The 24,212-nt window shown below is 40.4% G+C and overlaps 1 protein-coding gene across 4 annotated transcripts in view; it reads right to left on the reverse strand.

Annotated features, from left to right (window-relative positions):
- arhgap36 (Rho GTPase activating protein 36) overlaps positions 1-24,212 on the reverse strand; it is a 215,479-nt gene that overhangs the window by 8,020 nt on the left and 183,247 nt on the right. For 3 of the 4 annotated variants that reach the window (XM_043704710.1, XM_043704709.1, XM_043704711.1), the window contains exons 7-11: positions 21,643-21,793; positions 18,479-18,627; positions 16,230-16,406; positions 2,602-2,699; positions 1,835-2,079 (exon numbers count right to left, since the gene is read on the reverse strand). In XM_043704710.1, coding sequence (XP_043560645.1) covers positions 1,835-2,079; positions 2,602-2,699; positions 16,230-16,406; positions 18,479-18,627; positions 21,643-21,793 — 820 coding nt within the window. The remainder of the gene's footprint in view (positions 1-1,834; positions 2,080-2,601; positions 2,700-16,229; positions 16,407-18,478; positions 18,628-21,642; positions 21,794-24,212) is intronic. The other variant, XM_043704712.1, reaches the window with a different exon arrangement.

The raw sequence follows: 24,212 nt of genomic DNA on the forward strand, positions 1-24,212 counted from the left end.
AGTGGTGGTTTAACCTGAGGGTCAACACCATAAGCAAAGGGCAAGGTTGAGAAAATGGGACTTCTGTGGAACCTTCAGCGACTACAGGAATTGAACTCAGGCTGTTGATTTCACTCTGGATCGCAACCAATTGCCAGACCAACTGAACCAACCAACCATACAGCGTGTACTGGAATGATGTTCAGTTACTGGAGTATTGAAAGAGGGTTTCAAAATCTGGCAGCAACATGAAAGTGTAGGACACTGGTAGGTTTGTAGTTCCAGGTAGGAGAGAGATGCTGAGGGTTATTCTCAAATCTTAGTCCTGCAAACATTAGGGGCTAGGTTCATGAATCTGAGAGAGCTAGGGTTGTGAACTTCACTTGGAAAGAGGAAAACCAGAGTATGGTCGGACTAAAAGTGGAGAGGTGTGGAATATAAGGAGTGGTGGAAGTACTAAGGTGTTGCAATGAGAAGGAAGATATAGGTGCTCAGTGAAGAGAAGAATCAACCAAACACAAGGAATAGGTAACAGGCTGACTGCTTGGGATTGGGAGAGATGAGAAAGATGTATAGTATATAGGGTAGAGGTGAGGGAAAGCAGGTGAGCATCTTGGCAAGGATTGTGATAGATGGAATATAAGTTTGTGCATCTCTCTCCTACCTGGAACTACAAACCTACCAGAGTCCTACACTTTCACGTTACTACTAGATTTTAAATCCTCTCCCAATACTCCAGTAACCGAACATCATTCCAGTACACTTTGTGTGGATGGTTGGTTCAGTTGGTTTGTCAATTGGTTGTGATCCAGGTTGATATCTACAGTGTGAGTTCAATTTCTGGAGTAGCTGAAGTTTTCACAGAAATCCTATCTTCTTCAACTTGCCCTTTGCTTATGGTGTGTTGACCCTCAGGTTAAATTACCACCAGTTCTCTCACTAGAGAAAACAGCTTAGGACAGTGAAAGAAGGCTGAAATAAAATTACCCTTAGAACGAAGAGGACAACAATTTCTCTACACTGTCACTGAAGAGTTATCAGCAAAACCTATGAAAATGGCCATGAGAGGGAAGGGAGGTTTAACAATGGTCACCTCTCTATCCCACTGACATTTGAATGAGAGTAAATCTGCTCATTGCAGGGCTTTTTATAAATGTTTGGGAAACATTCCTCAGCATACTCTCCCCACAATCCCAGTTGCATACTCCAAATTCATACATAAGTTCTCTATCTTATTCCTCATTTACCTGCAGTGGATAACCTGCAGAATGGCACTAAATTCTCATTTTCTGGTGGCAGAATTCAGCTGCATGTGACAGGCAGTACAGGTACACAATGCTTTATTCAAAACCCTTGGGGCCAACTAGCTTTTGGAATTCGGAATTTTTCGGATTTCGGAATAAGTGACAATTTAACGGTGAAATTTAAAAAATCTTACCGAACAGCAGACGCACCTGTGAGTATTATGAGCACTGAGGCAGAACTGACGCCTGCCAGCGCTGGGCCACATTGGAACGTCACATCTGAGGGAGGTGGGTCGAGTGTGTGTGGAGTTGGGTTAACTGTTTGTACACCAAACAACCGTGTTATGGAGAAAAAAAACTTCACAAAGAAAATTTTGGATTTTAGGGTTTCGGATAAAGAATTGTTTACTTGTACCTATATCTGCTTCTAAGATGATGTCTCAGGATTGTGGTGGCAGAGGAAAGGGATGCCTTTTCAATACCTATGAAGTTTCCTTGGAGAAAGATCGCTACCAGTGCTTTTACCTCGATCTGAGATTTTCTTTTGCCATTGTTTTAAATTAATTCCATAAATTATTTTCCATTTCAATGTAATGAACCAGATATGTTACCTTTTAGAGATTCAGTAGAAAAGGCCTTTCCATGCTTTCCAAAGAATGACAGTGCTTCAGGTACTTTAAACAACTCTGAACCTGAGCTCATCTCCTTCTCGTCCTTCACAGATGGGCTTTCACAGAAGCTGGGTGAAATGTTCATTGGTGTGTGGTCGCCACTTATGGAGCTGCAGGAGTCACATGTAGACTTTGAGCAATGGCGTTCTGCCTTTGCAAATCTCTCACTTTCGTCATTGGAACCCCTGTTCAAAAATTAAAAGATGTTGTATTATTTGAGAGAAAGCATGTTCAGCCACACCATTTACACCGGAAAGCAAACTATCTTGCTTCCGATCAGTTTTTTTTTCAACACCTCCCCATTTAAAATTCTTCTGTTTTTCTTTACCTAGCAATGTGCTGTGATTTCTGTGATATTTCACAAATATATTTCTGTGATATTTCTGTGATAGTTCACAAATATCAAAAGAGGCAGGGCAGAAACAATAAGTATTTGCAGCTTTAACAATTGAAATAAGGGCCTCGTCATTGTTTGTGTGCATAGATTTTTGCGATGACTAATGGTTACAGAACATTCAAAAATGAAAAGCTACCTAAGAAAGTTTAACAACTGGAGTCCATGGCCATCCAAAGGAGGAGGATAATTATAGGTATGAATAACTTGTCACACCACACACTATTAAAGGCCTTTGATCATACAGCTTTCCCTGCTTGTCAGTTATTTAAAATAAAGGATTTTTTATTTCATTCTGTTCAGCATTACTTACAATTGGTATTTCAGCTTTCTGCGTAGGAGATAGTGAACAACATCATTGTCCGTTTGCATCAAACTCATTAACACTTCATGCTGGAACTCTGGAGAAACCTGGATAAAGTAACCAATGAAAATAATAGTGTATTGAAAAACATAAGCATAATGCTTTTAATAGTGAACATACAGAGGACAATTGAAATCTATGGCAAATTACAGCAATTTAATGGTTTACATATTAAATAACGGACACAGGAAATGATTAACAAACTGCATTTGAATTGCAGGATTTGACTGGTATATATGTAGAGTAATTCATACCTGGATGTGAGGAACATGCTAGAATCAAATTAATGGTTAAGATTATAGTTGTTAAGGATTCATAAGTAAGCTCCCTCACCTCAGTGCTTAAGTGAGCTGTGATTTAATTTGCACAACAGGGGTCTTATCCATTGTTTGGTGAACAAGTTGGAACTCTGTATTCTATTCTCTGTATTCAAGTTAATTTAAAGTGGGCAATTGATTGGGCAGCCTTAGGCCTCCTACCTAATGAAATCCACAGTTGGGCAGAAATCTCACCCCCAAGAGCTGATGGCCGGGTAGAGCCTTGCTCTGTCGTGAATTGTGCTGATAGACAACATTGAATATAGGAGCAGGAGTAAACCATTTGAGGATCAATGGTGCTGGAAGAGCACAGCAGCTCAGGCAGCATCGAGGAGCTTCAGCAAAATCGACGTTTCGGGCAAAAGCCCTTCATACCTCGTAAACCATTTGAGCCTGCTCCACATTCATTGTGATTATGACTAATCATCCAACTCAATAGTCCGTACTTGTTTTTTTTCCCCCCATATCCTTTGATTCTTTTAGCCTCATATCTAATTCTTTCCTGAAATCATACAATGTTTTGACCTAAGCTGCTTTCATGGTTTTTGAATTCTATAGACTCACCACCCTTGGCTGATGAAGAATTTTTTCCTCACCTCAATCCTAAAACCCAGTATCCTTGGTTCTGGACTCCCCCACCATCAGGAACATACTTCCTGCATCTATCTTGCCTAGTCCTGTTGGACTTTTATAGGCTTCTATGGATCACCACTCATTCTTCTGAAATCCATCCTAAATTCATGTTCAAACTCTCCTCATGTCAGTTCTGTCATCTTAGGAGTCAATCTGGTAAATACTTAACACATTCCGTCCATAACAAAAGCATTCATCCTTATGTACGGAGACCAAAACTATATACAATATTCCAGGTGTGGTTTGAGCAAGGCCCTGTATAATTTCAGCAAGACATCATTGTTCCTCTTTTTGAATCCAGTCAGTATAAAGGCCAACTTACTATTTGCCTTCATTGCCACTTCATGCTCATATTCTCACCTTCAGTAAGTGGTGTACAAGGACCAGATCTTGGTGCACATTCTTCTGTCTCAATTTAGAGCCAGATAATAATCTGCCTTCCTCTTTTGTTTTGATGCTGAACAGGATAATCTCATATTCATCCATATTATACTGCATCTGCTATTTGATACTTCAAAGAGGACCTACAAGTGGGGGCCTGCCATTGATTTATGGAGGTGAGATTGGTCAGGATTGAGGTTGGAGAGAGAGTCTGACAAATGGGAGGAGGGGGAGAGGGAAGTCAGAATCAAGAGCTGGTGGCTTCCTGCAGGGGCTTACCTTTGCCGATGTCAGCTACAACACAACGCATGGACCCGACCACCAGCTCACCCCCACACTATAGGGCATTGGCAAATCTGCCAGGGTTTGCTGGGCAATTTACCCCAGTTGCCACTGGTTGAGGCCCTTAAGCATCCCTGTAAAAGATCTCAATTGCCCTCCTTTCCATATGTTATATAAAATCAAAAAGAAATGTATTCATTTCCTAAAAATATGAAAATTTTGTAAATATTTTGCAACATTCAAATCTAAAATTTCCCCAAGAAACAAATTAACATCAGCTTCATTTATTTTGTCTATATCTATTTGGCCTGTAGTGATTAACTTATGGAATGATTCTGATACAGTGCAAGACTGAATTCCCAAACAGTTATTCTCTAAACACGGAAACAAAGTAACATTGAAAACAGAAGAACTAGGCAATTTTGCTCACCAGATCTGCTCTTCCATTCAGCATGATCATGGATTCTCCTTTATCTCAACACCATACTCATACCTTTCTCCTTGTACCACTTGACACCTTTAGCCTCTAAAACTCTTATCTAGTTCTTTCCTCAACATTTTTTTTTAAGACTCATCAATGTGATGTGGGTGACATTGCCTGAGCCAGCATTCATTGACCATTACTAATTGCCCTTGAGAAGGTCATAGTGAACTGCCTTCTTGAAGTGTAATCCGTTTGGGGTAGTAAGGGTGTGCCAGGAATTTGATGCTGTGACACTGAAGGAACAGTGTGATGTATTTTAAATTCAGGATAGTGAATGGCATGGTGGGGAATTTGCAGGTGATGTTCCCTTGTTTTGTGACTTGGCCTCCATGGTCTTCTGTGGTGGTGAATTCCACTGTAAAGACTTGGCTGCTCATTTCCATTCAAAATATGTTCCTTGCCAGCCTAACGCAGTCACAGAGGAGATCTGGGACAGAAAATAGACGAACTTTTGTTCTTTTTAAAAAATATTTTATACCACAACAACAGAGATAATGTAGTTAGTACCTTTTAATATCCTAATGTGTCCCAGGGCAATTTATAGGAGTGTGGTAGTGAATAATTTGTGAATAATGGAGAACACAGCAAAAGAACATTGGCATACTCAGGTATAGAAGTAATGAAGACTCAAGGGATTTCAGTTGCAAATAACCCAGGACTTCACTGGGCGGCACGGTGGCACAGTGGTTAGCACTGCTGCCTCACAGCGCCTGAGACCCAGGTTCAATTCCCGCCTCAGGCGACTGACTGTGTGGAGTTTGCACGTTCTCTCCGTGTCTGCGTGGGTTTCCTCCGGGTGCTCCGGTTTCCTCCCACAGTCCAAAGATGTGCAGGTCAGGTGAATTGGCCATGCTAAATTGCCCGTAGTGTTAGGTAAGGGGTAAAATACTTGTGGTCCCTACTATCAGTAATTCACTCTCACCAGCCTGTTATAATCCATCCCTTTGTCTGCTCAACAGCTGTTGTCTCTCTGGGTTCCATCTCCACCCAATTCCCCCACCCTCCTTCCTCTGTTATTTCCGCACCCAGCCTTCTTCAATCTGACTGAAGGTGTGACGCTTGCCAGTTAAGTGGCTGAGGGCTCCCTCCTGTTCTGCAGTCTGGGAGAAAGCTTTGTGTGTGAGGGCGGTGGGGACAAGATTTGAACAAGGAACAAATCCCAGCTTAATTAGTGTTAAATAATGCTTATCCAGAAATGCTCTTGTGTTCAGCAATGTGCGTTCTTGTCCACTGCACATACCCCATTACCTCAGGTACCATTATGCTGACGTTTCCACCAGAAATGTCATTGTCATCAATCTGTCAGCAATTTGGTCAAAATCCCAGCTGCCCATATGGCCTTGCTTCAATCCTTCCACAGTAATAATTACAGCAGGAAATCTGGATCCATCGTGTTATCAGGGTACATTTGTACATCTGCTTTAACAAAAAGTTAAATGATGAAGTATGATACTTTACAACACCATTGTAGGGAAGGCAACACTTGCAGGTTTCATTAAAGGGATTGATGGTAGTCCAGCAATGATGGGCAAAGTACTTAGCTGGTGATCATTTAATGAGGTTGAAACCCAGTGAGATAAATCAATAAACGATATAAATGGAACACGAAATGACACGACCAGCTATCCTTAGTAGCCACACACGCAGACAACAAGCAACATGAATTCGACTGGGACAACACTACTATTATAGGGCAAGCCAGACAGAGAACAGCCAGGGAATTCCTAGAGGCATGGCATTCATCCACAAACTCCATCAACAAACACATTGACCTGGACCCAATATACCAACTACTACAGCGGACAGCTGAAACTGACAACCGGAAGCGGCAGGGACAGACCACTATAAACACCGGAGGAAACATCAAAGAAGCGCTTCGCAGGAGGCTCCCAAGCACTGATGATGTCGCCTAGCCAGGGGACGAAACGTTTGCAACAAAAACTTCCAGCTCGGCGAACAGAACCACAATAACCCAGGACTAGACTGGAGTCAGACATGTTACTGAGTAGTGGACAAATAGTCTTAGTAATGTGTGGAAATGTTTGGCTTCAGACAGCTTCAAGGAGACAGATCAAATTCCTGGCAAGGGAATGGAGTACGTAGCTGGCATTGAAGGCAGTTTTTCAACCTCCTCAACACTTAGTTGAAAGAAATTTTAATGATTGTTTTTGCAGCAATTACATTGAGTGGGCCAGAAATGGATGATGATGTAGAGTTGAAATTGGGTGAGGTTCTTGATGTAGAGGAGAGTACTTGGTCAGATCTCTGTTGAAATACTGCTCCTCACTTTCAATTGCAATTATCTCAAAAATTAATTCCATCAATTACATCCAATCCACACTACTCTAGTTTATGTTTCTTCCCAGTTAAAACAAGTGAGAAGTCCGTCATCAAGATTTACATAAACCTCTGGAGTTAAAATACTCTGGTCTTCATTTTTAGAATTATAGATGAGTTTCTCATGCACCTACTGGATCATAAGTACAACCAATGTTCGTTACTCCAGATCATATAGACTGCTTATATTTACCTTCATAAAACTGCTAACTTTCACCCTTATCTCAGTCAATTTGCTGTTAAAATTCTCATTTGTGCCTTTCCCATTTATATACTTAACCATTCTGATTAACTTCTGACTGGCCCTTCACTCTCCTGCCTTTTCAAAAATCAACTCATCCAGAATACTGTTGGTGATTTAAGAAATGTCCAAACAACTGTAGATGCTAGAAATTGGAAACAAGAACCAAAATTGTTGAAAAACTCAGCAGGTCTGGCAGCATCTCTGGAGAAAATTGTAAAACCTTAATCTTCGACCAAACTTTGATCACTTCTTGTCTTTATTATGAAAATTGGATTTTTTTTCCTATTAAATTTGCAATATCAATGCAAATTTATGTTTTAAATTTATAGCATGATACTAGGCCTTGGAGTGTAGATTCACAGTTCCTAGAAAGTGGAGTCGCAGGTGGATAGGATAGTGAAAATGATATTTGGTATGCTTTCTTTTATTGGTCAGAGCATTGCGTTTAGGAGTTGGGAGATCACGTTTCGGCTGTACAGGACACTGGTTAGGTCACTTTTGGAATATTGTATGCAGTTCTGGTCTCCTTCCTATTGGAAAGATGTTGTGAAACTTGAAAAAGTTCAGAAAAGACTTACATGAATGTTGCCAGGGTTGGAGGATTTCAGCTATAGGGAGAGGCTGAACAGGCAGGGGCTATTTTCCCTGGAGCATCAGAGACTGAGGGGTGATTTTATAGAGGTTTATAAAATCATGAGGGGCATGGATAAGGTGATTAGACAAGGTCTTTTCCCTGGGTTGGAAAGAACTAGAGGGTATAGGTTTAGGGTGAGAGGGGAAAGATATAAAAGGGACTTAAGGGGCAACTTTTTCACACAAAGGGTGATGCCTGCATGGAATGAGCTGCCAGAGGAAGTGGTGGAGGCTGGTACAATTACAATGTTTTAAAGGCATCTCGATGGGTATATGAATAGAAAGGGTTTAGAGGTATATGTGCTAAATGCTGGCAAATGAGACTAGATTAATTTAGGATATCTGGTCGGCATGGATGAGTTGGGCTGAAAGGTCTGTTTCTGTGCTGTACATCTCTATGCCTCTATGGTGTAATATTGGAATTCTGAGAAATTTGATTAAGTTGTTCATGGGGATGTGAAAGACACATACTTATACCGATGATCTTGGATATCAATCAGGAGCAAAAACTTATGATGTACATTTCACCTTTTCTAACCAGAAAGAAATAAGGCTGAAAGTTGCCATTTTACCACTGGAGACCTCGATTCACTTCTGGTTTTCCTGGTTTGCATGCTTCAGTGCCATGATAAATATTGCATTATTCCATTGAGACATCAGCAAGGCTGATGCTCAGTGCTTTGCATTTCATTTTTCCGAAAAGGCTGCAAAGAGTGACAATAAATTATCTTGATCCCTCCAGATATTGGAAACATTTTTCCATTTCCCATATGAAAGCAGAAGCAACAGATGAAGATAAAACAACTGAGGGAAATGTTTGTGATAATGCCGGAATTTCTGTGTAAACACTAAGAGGAAAATCTTGGCAATGATATATCATATGGCAATGAATGACACATTGTGATATTTACTTGAATGAAACTGAAGAGCCAACCTTGCACTATAAAGGAGCTTTATCCCCCTCTAGGGCTTTACAATCCCTCTTTGAGCAGAAGATACTGTTGTTTAGTGTTATCTATATATAGGCTGGGAAAACATTCTCTCTGTTGCTCTTCTGCTTTGTTGAAATTGCTAATTTTGGCTGGAATACAATTACAGCCAAAATCTCACCCAACTATTAATTCTTTGTGTTACAAATGCATGTGCAGTTGGGTTTATGTTCCTGGCATTAGAGAGAAGAGGCTTACACTTTGTCTGTTTCTGGGAGAGCATGATCTGATGCCACTGAATCAAAGGTCATGAGTGTTACACCACAGATTCCCTGTGGGATTGCCCTATGAAGAGGAAACTCACTTGTATTACGAGAATAATATGATAGTGCTGGTGACTATCTTTAAAGGGGAAAATCCATCCTGAAGATTGAAATGCATTTCCCATTAAGGGTCTTGACCAAGATCCAATATTTTAGTAGACTAGTGTTATGGTCAGAATGATGGAGGGGTCTTTGCTACAAGGTCATGTCAATGCTGTACGTCACAGTTATTGCTCTCTCTTTTTCTGGGGCTCTGGGGAAGAGGCAATAATTTGGCCCAATGAGACAGAAATTCATCAGTGAATTAGGTTTGCCTCTGCTATCATTTGTGTGTGGTGAGTGGGAGGAAGAGGGTAGTGGACTCCTGGTAGGAGTGCAGGGATGGGAAATCAAGTCAGGTGGTGGTATTTGTTACCACTCACATTTTCCTGCATTCTCCATCTGATTCTCGCTATGATCAGAGAGATGACCACAAGATATAGGAGCAGAATTAGGCCATTTGACCCATTGAGTCTCGTCCACCAACTGATCATAGCTGATATGTTTCTCAACCCTATTCTCTTGCCTTCCCCCCATAACCTTTTATTCCCTTACTAAACAAGAACCTAGCTAACTATGACTTAAACACATCCAATGAGTTAGCCTCCACAGCCTTCTGTTGCAATGAATTCCACAGATTCCTCTGCCTGAAGAAAATCCTCTTCAACTCAGTTCTAAATGGTCTTCCAATCACTCTGACATTGTACCCTCTAGTCCTAGTCTCACCTAGTAGTTGAAACATCTTCTCTACATCCATTCTATCCAATCATCATAATTCTGTAAGTTTCAATCAGATTACCATCTCCATGCTTCTAAACTCTATTGAACCAGATTCACAGACCCAGAGTCCTCAACCACTCCTCATCTGTCAAGCCCTTTATTCAGGATCATTTTTGTAAGCTTCTCTGCACCCTCCCCAAAGTCAGCTCATCCTACCTTAGATGGGGGGCCCAAAACTCCTCTCATATTTCAAATGCAGTCTGACCAGAGCCTTATACAGCTTTATCAGTATATCTCTGCTTTTTATAGCCCACTTGAAATGAATACAATCATTACATTTAGCTTCCAAATTGCCAACTGACCCTGCACGATAACCTTAAGAGAATAGTGAACTAGGACTCCCATGGCCCATTATGCTTCAGATTTCTGGAGCCTTTCCTCATTTAGAAAATAAGCTACACCTCTTTTCTTCCTGCCAAAGTGCATAACTTCATACTTTGTCACTTTATATTCTGTTGCTTCTTTGCCCATTCTTCTCGTTTATCCAAGTCCTTCTGCATTTCCCTATTTCCTCAGCAACAATGCTCTCAAATGTTTTCATCTACATCATTAATGTATAACATGAATAGGAAGGGCCCCACACTGACCCCTGCATAACTCCACCAGTCACCAGCTGCCATCCTGATAAAGATCCCTTTATCCCCATTCTCTGTGTTTTGCTAGTTGGCAAATCAACTCTCCATGGTAGTAGTTGCCTGTAAAACATGGGGTCTTATTTTATTTCGTGGTAGGATTCTATAATTAAGGAGGCAGGTAGCATTCTTTAGAGGCAGAATTGAGTGTCCCACATTGAGTGATGTCAAGGTGAAGAACATCTCAAATCTGCTTGCAAGAATCCTGGAGAGGGAGAAGGAGGCTCTAGACACCTTGGAGTGCAGGTTCATAGCTTCTTGAAAGTGGAGTCGCAGGTAGATAAGATAGTGAAGAAAATGTTTGGTATGCTTTCCTTTATTATTCAGAGCATTGAGTACAGGAGTTAGAAGGTCATGTTGTGGCTGTACAAGATTGGTTTGACCACTTTTGGAATATTGCATGCAAATCTGGTCTCCTTTCTATTGGAAGGATGTTGTGGAATTTGAAAGGGTTCAGAAAAGACTTACAAGGATGTTGCCAGGGTTGGAGGATTTGAGCTATAAGGGGAGGTTGGGGCTGGGGCTGTTTTCCCTGGAGAATCGGAGGCTGAGGGGTGAGCTTATAGAGGTTTATAAAATCATGAGGGGCATGGATAGGATAAATAGCCAAAGTCTTTTCCCTGGAGGAGAAGAGTCCAGAACTAGAGGGCATAGGTTTAGTGTGAGAGGGGAAAGATATAAAAGAGACCTGAGGGGAAACTTTTTCATGCAAGTGGTAGTAATACGTGTATGGAATGAGCTGCCAGAGGAAGTGGTGGAGACTAGTACAATTGCAACATTTAAATGGCATGTGAGTGGGTATATGAATAGGAAGGGTTTGGAGGGATATGGGCCAGGTGCTGGCAAGTGGGACTAGATTGGATTGGGATAGCTGGTCAGCACGGATGAGTTGGACCGACGGATCTGTTTCCATGCTGTTCATCTCTATGACTCTATGCTTTGATCCACATTGGCACCAATAAAATAGCGAAGAGATCCTATTTGGGGAATGTCAGGAATTACAAACAAAACTTAAAAAAAGACAAGGGTTCAAAGGTTCTAATGTCTGGATTAATATCTGATCCACGTGCAATTTGGCAAAGAGATAAGATGGGGAAAGTAAACATGCGGCTAAAGGAATGGTGGAGAAACACGCATCAGTACTGAACCAGACAGAACTGTATCATTAGGACGGGCTCCACCTAAACTGGTCTCGACTAGGATCCTTGTGAGAAAGGCTAAATAGGGTGGTCACAAGGACTTTGATAAGCTCTCTTGAGCCCTCCCCCACTTAAACTGGTTTCAAGGTTCCAGAACAGTGATTGGGCAGAGTGGGTAGAAAGGGTCAAAAATCTAGCTTCAGGTATAGACGATAAGGGGATAACTAGGAGAAGGGGGATGAGAGTTTTGTACTTAAATACACATTGTACATGAGAAAAGGTAAATGAGCTTGTACTGCAAGCTGAAATTGGTGAGTGCAATGTTGTGGGCATCACAGAGACATGGCAGCTAAGGAATCAGGGCTTAGAACTAAATATCCTATCGAAAGGACAGGTAGGTGTGCAGAGGGAGTGGGATTGCCTTATTTAGTAAGAAATGAAATTAAACTAACAACAAGAAGTGACAGAGTTGGAAGACATTAAATCTGTATGGGGAAAATTGAAGAACCAGAAAGGAAAGCAGAACCTGATGGGAGTTATGTACAGGCCCCTTAGTAGCCATCAGGTTGTGGAGGCCAAGCCTTCTCATTTAAGACAGTCATAGTTAAGGTCTCGATTAGTAAGGATTACAGAAGGTGGAAAAATAGGGTTGAGAAACATGTCAGCCATGAATAAATGGCAGAGCAGACTCAAGAGGTTGAATGCCCTAATTCTGCTCCTATGTCTTATGGTCTGTCATCTTGGTATGTGGACTAGTGTACTGGGAGGATCACAGTTTTGAGAGCAGTCATTGGCACTACTGCCCTGCTCTTGAACAAAGAGAAAAATATTCTTGTGCTCTGATTGCTGTCAGGCATTCATTGTCAAAGGAGCTGGTGCAAAAGAATTTCAATCAACCTCCAAAGATAACACTTTCAAAATCAACTGTGCAACTGCCAATATCAATACAATTGATAATATTCACTTTAACAGCTGCAACATTCTACCATTTAATCTTCACAAACAACCTAGAGACTGAGCTATTTATTTTGTGTTAACTAAGTTTCATTTAGACTCACGACTTATTCTTAATTTGTGTGTATGCAAGTTGCATTATTATCTCTTCTCACATTTAGTAACTAATAAACTCCTTCTTCTGTTAACTCACGAAGGCCAGGTTGAATTGTCTCTTTCAAACATGTACATTCACGTTTTCATGGGAGAACAGCAAAGTTATACTTGTGTCCAACTGAGAGGGCAGGAGAATAAAATAGATGAGTCAATTTGTCCCTTCGCATCTGTGAGCTTACCAATTTGGAGTATCCTGTCTGAACTTTGTAATCACATGGGGAAACTCGCTTGGTGCCAGCCTGAATTCATCAATTCTGTTCTGATTATACCATAATATATACCAGGTAGGTTTGCTTCCTATATTGAGCACTGGTGCACACTATATATATTTTTTGGAGAATCCAAACTGGAATCCAAACTTTGAGGAAAGGTCACTGAACCCAAAACATTAACTCTGATTTCTCTCCACAGATGCTGCCAGACCTGCTGATATTTTTCAGCAATTTCCATTTTTGTTTTTAAACTGGATTATCTTTCCTTTCATGAAGGATGTAACTGCAAATGGGATTTGTGCCCCTGCCTTCAACAAAACAAGTGTGATATTTCAGGCTGGTCATTTTTGTTCATTCTCTTTTGAAAGTACAGGATTTCACTGTTTCCATTGACAATTCTGGAAACCTTGTAGAATGAAAGCATTGCTCCATCAGAGTACCAGGCCTGGCCAGACATATTGCTGGAGTTTTTATTGTGAGGCATTTGATTAAGTGAAAAGTTATTGCATTTGACTTACAAAGTTTTTGACTGAGATTTTCATTCCTGAAACTAGTATCATGCTGGTCATGTGTGGTTCAGAAGAAAATACCCAGTTTGGCATGATCTCCATTCTGGGAAGGGGAAGGATAGAAAGAGATAGAGTTTTGCCTCATATTCAGGTAGCCACACAGGCTAGTTCATGCTGACACAGGCAATTTAAAAGAGCTGCCTAGATTTTAGATTAGATTCTCTACAGTGTGGAAACAGGCCCTTCGGCCCAACAAGTCCACACCGACCCTCCGAAGAGTAACCCACCCAGACCCATTTCCCTCTGACTAACGCACCTAACAATTTGACGTGGCCAATTCACCTGACCTGCACATCTTTGGACTGTGGGAGGAAACCAGAGGAAACCCACACAGACACGGGGAGAACATGCAAACTCCACACAGACAGTCACCCAAGGCTGGAACCGAACCTGGTACCCTGGTGCTGCAAGGCAGCAGTGCTAACCACTGAGCCACCATGCCAGCCACTTTTCTTGGACTTTTTTTTTAGATTACATTAGATTACATTACAGTGTGGAAACAGGCCCTTCGGCCCAACAAGTCCACACCGACCCGCCGAAGCGCAACCCACCCATACCCCTGCATTTACCCCTTACCTAACACTACGGGCAATTTAGCATGGCCAATTCACCTGACCTGCACATCTTTGGACTGTGGGAGGAAACCGTAGCACCCGGAGGAAACCCACGCAGAAACGGGGAGAACGTGCAAACTCCACACAGTCAGTCGCCTGAGGCGGGAATTGAACCCGGGTCTTAGGCGCTGTGAGGCAGCAGTGCTAACCACTGTGCCACCGTGCCGCCCACTTCTCTTAGATGTTTAATTAGATCCTCACCTTTCATAACCCAACACCCCCTTCACCCACTCCCTATTTCACCATCCTACCTCAATGCCAGTTTAATGCTAATCCTCATTCCCCCATTACCCATTATAGCTCAATACTAATCAAATGCAAACCCACCCACCACCTTGGTCCTTGCAGCCCTCATGCTAAGTCACCCAGTAACCACAATAAACAAACATGGAAGTCACGTAAAGATGAAATAAAATGAAGGTATAGAAATATATTGCAGACTTCTATAAGGGATTCTATGTGTGGAATGTTATAGGGCTCTGAAAAACATGATCTATAGTGAGAAATCTATAGTGAGAGAACAGTTTCTGTGCAATGTTATCAATGTTAGTGTCCCCTTGGTCCTCACTTTCTACCCCACAAACCTCCACATCCAAAGGATCATAATGCCACTTCTGTGACCACTAAAGGGATGTCATGATCAGACACACATTCCTCTTGTCAGCATGCCGCAGGGACCATCCCCTCTGGGACAGATTTGTAAACTCCTTCTCCCAACATCTCCTCACACTCCCAGAACACCTTCCCCTTCATTCACAATTGTATAATTTACTTCCTCTCTTCTCATTGTCCAAGGGCCTGGACATCTTCCATCTGAAGCAATGATTTTCCCGCACTTTACTCATCCTAGTTTGCCATAATCCTGCTCACAATATGTTCATTTTAAATTGGGAGAGGAAGCACAGACTGGATGATTGCTTTGCAGAACACCTACTTTCTACCCATAAAAATGACCCTGAGCTTACAGTTACCACCACTTTAAAACACCACCATGTTCCCATTTCAGTTGCCGCCCCGCTTCAATGTTCCAGTGAGCGTCCGTGCAAGCATGAGGAACAGACTCTTACTTTCCACTTGGGGTCCCCACAACTTCTAGATCTCAACATCAAGTTCAATAACTTGAGAGCACAATTCCTTCCTTCCATGTTTATTATCTTATCCACCCACCCCCAAACACCCTGCTATGATGAATTACTTTCAGCACAGTCTCACCCACTGTTAATTCCATTATATTACATGAATCACTTTCAGCACAGTTTATCCATTTTCTCCCATTGTTCATTCCCATTATCACTTACTCACCTTCTCTTCTGTCCTGGCTTACTATCAATAATTCCCTTGTCTCTCTACCCTTTCATCATCTCTCTCTGGGCTCTGTCTCCACTTTGCCCTCTCAACACATCTACCAACACTCCCTCCCAACCTTGTCTTCAGCATAGATACCACTTTTTTCTAGCTGCTAACCAATTTGATGTAATGTCACTGGACTCAAAGCACTGACTCTGCTTTCTCCTTCACAGATTCTGCCAGACCTGCTGAGTTTCTTCAGCAATGCCTGGGTTTTGTTTCATATCTTAAGCATCCATAGTTAGTGTTTTATTATTCTCATTGAATAAGTATATTTTTAGACCCATCTTCCAATTCCCATGCAGTTTCAGTTCCTCTGTTACTTGTGAGGAATACCAGGGTGATCAACAGGGAGCACAGACCTGGGGTTAGAAATCTCCCAGCATTTAGTTTATCAATAGACATGGGCAACAGGAGCATAACACGCTTGAAGCTGAAGACTTGAGCAAAGTACTGGAATAGAAACTGAAATCTTGGAGCTATATTACTTTGTAATTATTTAGTGTTTTCAGGAAAGTAGAATATAGAGAAATATTTGCACACAAAATGGCAAAAAGTTATGCTGTACTTACTACAAAGAGGGTTGAGTAGTTCTCAATCATCTTTTGAATGACCCCAATGATTGCGGAGCTTTCCTCTACTTGTGCTGCCTGCACACTGTAGTCTTTCTCAGACTGTATCTCCCTATAAAGGAGGTTTGGACCAAAGATGGTAGCCAGATTGACGACAGTCATTTTGTTTCCAGTCATCTAAGTAAAAACAAACAACCACCTTCTCCATGAGTACCATTTATTATATAGATATCTGGTAGAATATTATTCATCAACTGGAACAAATGGGACAGAATAATATGGGCAGTGAGTTCACAGTTTCCTTGTCTGATGGGAGAAGCCCTGGTACTGGAACACAAAGTTCTAAAATTGGATCCACGTTGAATACATACATCTTTTTATACTGACTTCCCTCGCAATCATTAAAAGATAAATATACAGCTCATTCATCCAAATTTATTTAACACTTGATTTGTCATACATAGAAATTAATTCCATATTTAATTAAAGAGAAACTGCCTGATACCAGTCTGAAATTTGCATTTTGTCAGAAGGAATTTGTAGACCTACTGCTACAGGTTCATTTGAAATTTCGATATGACTATCTTCCCCTCTTCCACTGTGTACCTCCACTTTGTGACAAAGCAAATGGTTCTTTAGGCTACTTCAAAAATTCATAGGATCAGGTCAAACTATTCAGCCATTTGAGTCATGGCTGATCATCCAACACAGAACCCTGTGTTCTTAAACTGTGACCCCTGTTTCATTCTATCTTTTCTCACACTATGAGCTCTCCAGAGTGATCTTGTCAAAGAACTTCACATTGACCCAATTCTCAGTAAGCTGCTAATCAACAACTAGTATTCTGGGCTCATGTTTTGAATTTTACTCTCTACACCAATACTGGTTTATAGAGAAAGAAAATTACCTTTCACAGCTCACTCTTTGCTAACCACTGCTCCCATGTTCTTTTCATTGCTTCAGTCCTATGTTGATAGCTCTTAAACATTTGTCCTGCTCACCTATAAGCAGCCTCATGGTAACATTACATAGAGATGTAGGAGCTATACTGATTTGTACCTTTTCACCACCTCTATGAACTACTCCACTGTTTCTGTCAGACAACATATCCAATATCCAGTCTTAGATAAGATAGTTAAATTAGTAATCTCTCCAGTCTCCATCACTCTTCTTGATTCTTCAAATACTTTTGCAGTGTCACCCTGCTTAACTGACATGAAGCGATCAATGAGTCAACATTTGCCAGCAAGTGTGAGGAAACAAGAGAAAATTGTAGTTTAAGTTAAAGATAGAAACATAATATTCAAAACTCAAGGAACACTATTTCCCTTAAGTGTGTGTATCATACACTTTGCTCTGTCATACTGTGAGACATTATGATCCTTTCCGGCCACATTTCCTACAATAATGTCATCTGAATATAAATATATTTTATCATAACATCCCATAATACACTCTATTTCATGTCTCAAATAAACAGTACGGCCCGAAAGTTCCTTAAGGTTTTAAATGCTTTCCTACCATAACCACTTTGGGTAAAACACCCAAAAAACTGGCATGGACCCACTTGATGTTTATTTGTTACTCTCCAAAAATTCTTCAGGTGAAGGAGCGGCACTCCAAAAGCTAATGCTTCCAATTAAATCTGTTGGACTATAACCTGGTGTTGTGTGATTTTTAACTTTGTACACCCCAGTCCAACACCGGCATCTCCAAATCCAAAAATTCTGAGGAAGTGAGGAAGATTGTTCCCATCAGAGGAGAGTGCAGGGCCAGGACTTTTGGAGCCTGCAGTTTCTGCTTCATTGTCTTGAATGGAACTCAGGATATTAGTGGCAACCAATTAGCTCAACACAGGAGGTTGTGTATTAGCTTGCGCAAGATATGTAAAGCCTGAAAAATTTTAATAGAATTAAATATTCTGCAGATCAGCCTGTTTTCTGAGAGTCCTGTCAAGATAAATGCTCAAAGTGGAAAATGGTAATGTAGAGAGTTTAGAGTTTCAGGACAGGTAGAAATGTCCACCAGATACAAGAAATATCAGAGGCTTTATGTATAGTCAACCTCTTTTAACTGACTATTAGGTAACCGAGTATGGAAGTTAGCTTTGCATATTGCAACCAAATCTAACAGTCAGCAAACAGAGGAATGAGGAATTAATCTGATTTTATTGTCATTGGATTAGACACTGAGAGAATTACTTGCTTTTTTCAAAATTGCTGATGTATCAAAATTGATGTCATCATTACCTCTTGTCCATCTTCTCCAAGCGAGTCATGGGCATGGCTTGCTACCTTTGACAGCAACTCAAGCAATCGGAGTAATGTGTCACAGTTACATGGAGGTAACAGATAAATCAGCAGCTGGAGGACAGAGAGCTGTTCCTTCTGCTTCATGGCTGCACCAGACAAAACAAGAGTTCAGGATATTATGATATAACAAAATCATTTGATGTCAACTTAATAATCAAACCATACATCAGCAATTTGGATACTGTGATGATGGGTGTACAAAACATTATTAATATCTGCGAAGGTAGGTTGGAAAGTAGAGGTCAATACGTTTGTGCTTCACAATTCTGTGAAGATGACTTTTTTTTTTAAAAGGGACAGAAACTTTATTTTAGCAGTGAGTTAAAACCAATATTTCGAAGCCTGTGACTTGAACTAAATGACAAGATAAACTAGGTTGTGAGATAACCGTCAGAGCATTTTTGAAGTTGATTTTTGGTGACCTACAGGAAGAGAGGATAGAGACCTGAAGTAGGTTCAGTTCAGAAGCAAGTATCCATAAAAGCAAAAGGGTTGTTTGGCTTTGAAAGTCTCCAGTCCATTGGAAGTGACCATAACCTCTTTTAGCAGCCAAAGTAGAGAAGGCTGAAAGCCTTCAGGTTTGCTTTGAGATCAGAGAAGAAAGATTATTGAGTTAACCTGTGTGAGCATGTCTTGGGAAGAGACAGAAATGGAACAAATCCCATCTGGTGACTGCAGAAATTTGCCTGTGATCTCATCAGTTCAATTTTTAAAAAAGTGCACATAGGAGTATTATTTCACTGGGGTTGAATGCCTGTAATGGATATTGCTTGGAAAATACTTTGCTGTGTATAAGATCATCCCAAATAATCTTATATTTTTCTTTTATGTGAAATCAATTTTGATGTTCTTCTGTTAAATGTGCATTGTCTTGTCAACATGTTCAGTGACTGATCACCATGGTAACCAAATTGTAAAAACAAAATTTATGGTCAATCAAGCCAAATTTCATTCTAGTATCTGACTTACTCAGTACTACTGGGGTCTCCGGGGTCATAACATTGTGGAGGCTCTTGGTGGAATGAAAAGCCACTGAGTTTAAGAAGGGTGTCTGTCTTTCAAAGTGAGTATATAGAGATATTAAGCATAAAAGCTGCAGACGTGTTGTGCAATATAATTGCGTGGATTGGAATTTCAAAATCCCTCAGAGCCCTGTCAATTTCAGTCCAATAAAATACTTATGTTGTAATAAGGTAGGACACACCAAAGTAATTTGCTGGAAGTTACATAGGCAATCTGTTTGAGCAATAGGAATGCCTAAAGAATGTTAGAAAAGGGGGGAAATCAGGAAATGAAAAGAATATTAAAATGCAGCAGTATGTTCCCTCAGAACCTTCGACAAAGGAATATATGATTCAGGACAATCAAGAAAGTCAGACAATTGGAATTTCTGAATATCTTATTTCAAAGGGACAGCATGCCCTTATTTTTCTAATAAAGGAGATAAACCAGTAAAGTTATTGAAAACCATTGGAACAAATCAGTTATTGATTCTGGATAATGATACAATTAGTCTTCCAGAAGGGCTAATGAATGAAAGAAACATTAACTGGAAGTATTTGTTACAAATTGGTCCCATTATATACAGTTGGATTAAAGAGTGATTTAGTAAATGAAAAGTTGTAATTACAGTAATAAAGCAAATCCCTTTAAACAAAAAATTGATGTTATCTTGGGATAGATCTGGCGGATTTAAAACAAATTGGCCTCTAAGTGTTTTGGACCAACCAGTGAAAGTAAAAAAAAAACTGAAACACTCCTGAAGGTACAGCCTTGGATGTTTCCTGACTGTATTTTGTCTATATCACAGATTAAAAGAAATAGACAGGAAGAGTAGCATCTATAAAAAGGGAGGTGAATTGGAAATTCAGTTGTTATCTGACACTATTTTCAAAACTTAAATGAAAAGGATGACTGTAAAGAGAATGAATCTGGTCTGTTTAGCTTATCTCCTTTAATAGAAATGCAACAGATAGGTTGTGAGTTGAGAGAGCCATATCAAATAGCCTACTCAGGGATTGAATCAGTGCCAATACCTGAGTGTTATTATTGAACTAATGAAGTGATAATGTGGACATGGATTCAACCTCAACTAACATCCAATAGGGGATGGGCAGTAGTGGTAATTCCAGCTGAGTATGACAAAACCATTTTCCAAGTAGCTCCAAAATTCTGTGACTGGTTGCTTGGATATTTAAGGCTAATATACAAAAGCATTTCTATTGGTCAGGATGATGTAAAGAAATAGTTGTAGTTTGCTAGATGTCACACACATCATGTAGTCGGAAAACCCAAACTATCCATTAAACCTGTGCCTTTGATTCCAATACCAGATTTTAACAGGATCTTAATAAATTGTGTAAAACCTCTCCCTAAAACTGAATTGGGAATTAATATCTTTTCACTTTTATGAAAGCTTAAACCGGAGTTCCTAAAGCATTGTCTTTTAGGGAAAGCAAATTGCAAGAATGGCAGTGGAATAGTTAGTCAAATTTTCATTTATAAAGTAAGGATTATCCAAGGAAAACAATCAGATCAAGCTTCAAAATTTTATATCATAAATATTCAAAGAAATATTAATAAAACAATTTATGTCTTCAATTTATCATTGACAATATCAAAGAGAATTGGAAAGATGGATTCAAACTTTAAAGACCGATAGTTGTGCTTATTTTCAAAAAAATGTCCTACTGATTGGGATAAAGGAATTGCCTTCTTACTGTTTACCAGTAGGGATGTCTCTCAGTCCACATGATTCAACCCTTTTGAACTGATATATGGGCAGTAGGTGAGAGGACCCCTTAAATTAATCAGAAAAAAAACAAAACTCAGAGGCAATACTTTTCAACTACGTGTAAAGTGTCTGAAGCAAATTAACGATAACACGGGAATTGGTCAAAATGCGTTTGAAAGTGTTCAACAATGAAAACTAAAATCAGAAAAAGGTCAAAGCTCAGAACTTTGTAGCTGGAGCCACGTTGTTAGTATTGTTAGCCATTTTCAGGAAGGTTTACTGGACTTTATCAAGTTATAAAAGAAATTTAATTCTGTAAGATTGCTGTCAGTGTGGCTGTAAATTTGAGTAGTCTGATCTCACTCACTCATGGTGTTGATGAAGGCTGAGTAGAGTTCCTTGGGGAGAAGAGGATCTGGCATGTCCCGCAGGAACTCTTTCAATAATGCTGCTACATCATGGACACTGTGTTCTTCATCCAAAACAACTTGCAGACCTTGATCAAAATCATCTCGCAGCTGAAGCAACAAATATTCCCTTCAATAGTGCATCAATTCATCAAAAACAAACCTTATTTGAAACAGAAATTCATGCCAAATTCAATTTAACAATTCATTCACAGGCCAACTCATTGGTCAGTCACAAATAGATCAGGCTAAACATCACAAAACGTGTTCACATCCTGGTGTAAATAAATTAACACTAATTTAACATTTTATTTTACCTATTTCAATATTTTTCTTGATTTTCATTCCCCCCCATACTCCACTTCAACCAATAACACCCTATTTATTTTGAAGACTGTACCTTGCCCAATTTGTAATAATTTTCAAAGCTCATCATTAGGTGCTTTCAAACAATTTGCCAACAGACTTTATAAAAGACTAATAGAGCAGCATGGTGGCTCAGCGGTTAGCCCTGCTGCGTCACAGTGGTTAGCCCTGCTGCGTCACAGCGTCAGGGTCCTGGGTTCCATTCCAGCCTCAGGCGACTGTCTGTGTGGAGTTTGCATGTTCTCCCCGTATCTGCGCAGGTTTCCTCCGGGTTCTCGAATTTTGTCCTGCAGTCCAAAAATGTGCAGGTTAGGTGAATTGGCCATATCATCCAGGGAAGTGTAGGTTAGATGCATTAGTCAAGGGTAAATATAGAGTAACAGGGTAGGGGAATGGATCTGGATGGGATACTCTTCAGCGGGTTGGTTTGGACTTGTTGGGCCAAATGGCCTGTTTCCACACTGTAGGGCTTCTATAAAAAACCTGTTCCTACCTTTGGTCAATATCCTTGACTTGGTTTTCCTTTTTTGAACTAACTGGTGTTCAGTTGAGAAGCATTTGCTCAATAGAGTCTGAGGATCCATATTCATATCATTTCATATTATTTATTTGTATGAACTGGTCACAAACTGGTTCACAAACTGGTTGCATTTTATTTCATAAGGCTGATTCTTTTAGAATGATTAAGGAAATTTGCAGATGTTTACAGCACAGGAGGTCATTCAGCCCATTGTGTGTGCGTTAGTTAACAAAGCTCTGACTACACTAATCCCATTTTTTAGCTCTAGGCCCATAGGCCTGGTGGCTATAAAAAGTAAGTGACTATCTGTACGTTGTTACAAATCACACAACACCAGGTTATAGTCCAAAAGTTTTATTTGGACACACTAGCTTTCGGAATGGTGATCCTTCATCAGGTAGCTGTGGAGCAAGGCCAATTTAGGATTGTTCAATATAGCATTTCATTTGCACAACACTAAAATCATTTGCTATAAATTCTGTGTCTTATGGTCCTGTCCACCCCAGTCCAACACCAGCTCCTCCACATCATACCTGTACACTGTTTAACTTAAATACCTGTTGAATGTTATAGAATTCCCCATGCTAACAGTGTAACCTCACATTTACCATGTCAGAACCAGCTAGCCTGCACATTCCTGGACACTACAGAGCAATTTAGCATGGTCAATCCACCTAACTGGCACAGCTTTGGACTGTGGGAGGAAACAGGAGTACCTGGTGGAGGGGTATGGGGACAATGTGCAAACTGTAAACAGACAGTCGCCAATGGCTGGAATTGAACCTCGGTGCCTGGCGCTGTGAGACAACAGTGCTGACACAGTTGTATGAGTTTTTGACTTAACCATTCATTAGGACAACAATTCCAGAATCCCATCATCTTTTGAGTGAAAGTATTTCTCCTAAACTCTCCTCTTAGATTCAAAGTAAGAGATAAAAGGCGGTGACCCCTCCACTGTGCCTTTCTATTCATCCTATCTACACGCCTCAATCTTTTAGACATCTTTCAGGTCCCTTATCAACATTCACTGCTCCAAGATAAACAACCCTAGTCTATCTAAAGGCTTAGATTTTCCACTTCCTCTCTTTTACTAAATCTTTAGTCAACCCAATTAATAATCTCGTTAAGTGTTTCTGTATTGAGTTTTGATTTACAATGCTCTTATGAAGTACTTTTGGAATAGTGAAGAATACATTTGGCGTGCTTGCCTTTATTGGTCAGTGCATTGAGCATAGGAGTTTGGAGGTCATGTTGCAGCTGTACATGACATTGGCTCAGTCACTTTTGGAATACTGTATTCAGTCCTGCTCTCCCTGCTATAGAAAGGATGTTGTGAAACTTAAAAGGTTCAGAAAAGATTTACAAGGATCAATCAACTGTGATTAGATTTTAGATTAGATTAAATTACAGTGTGGAAAAAGGCCCTTCGGCCCAACAAGTCCACACTGACCCGCCGAAGTGTAACCCACCCATACCCCTACATTTACCCCTTACCTAACACTACGGGCAATTTAGCATGGCCAATTCACCTGACCTGCACATCTTTGGACTGTTGGAGAAAACCGGAGCACCTGGAGGAAACCCACGCAGACACGGGGAGAATGTGCAAACTCCACACAGTCAGTCGCCTGAGGCGGGAATTGA

The sequence above is a fragment of the Chiloscyllium plagiosum genome, chromosome 15 (assembly GCF_004010195.1).
Source record: "Chiloscyllium plagiosum isolate BGI_BamShark_2017 chromosome 15, ASM401019v2, whole genome shotgun sequence".
Classification (NCBI taxonomy): domain Eukaryota; kingdom Metazoa; phylum Chordata; class Chondrichthyes; order Orectolobiformes; family Hemiscylliidae; genus Chiloscyllium; species Chiloscyllium plagiosum.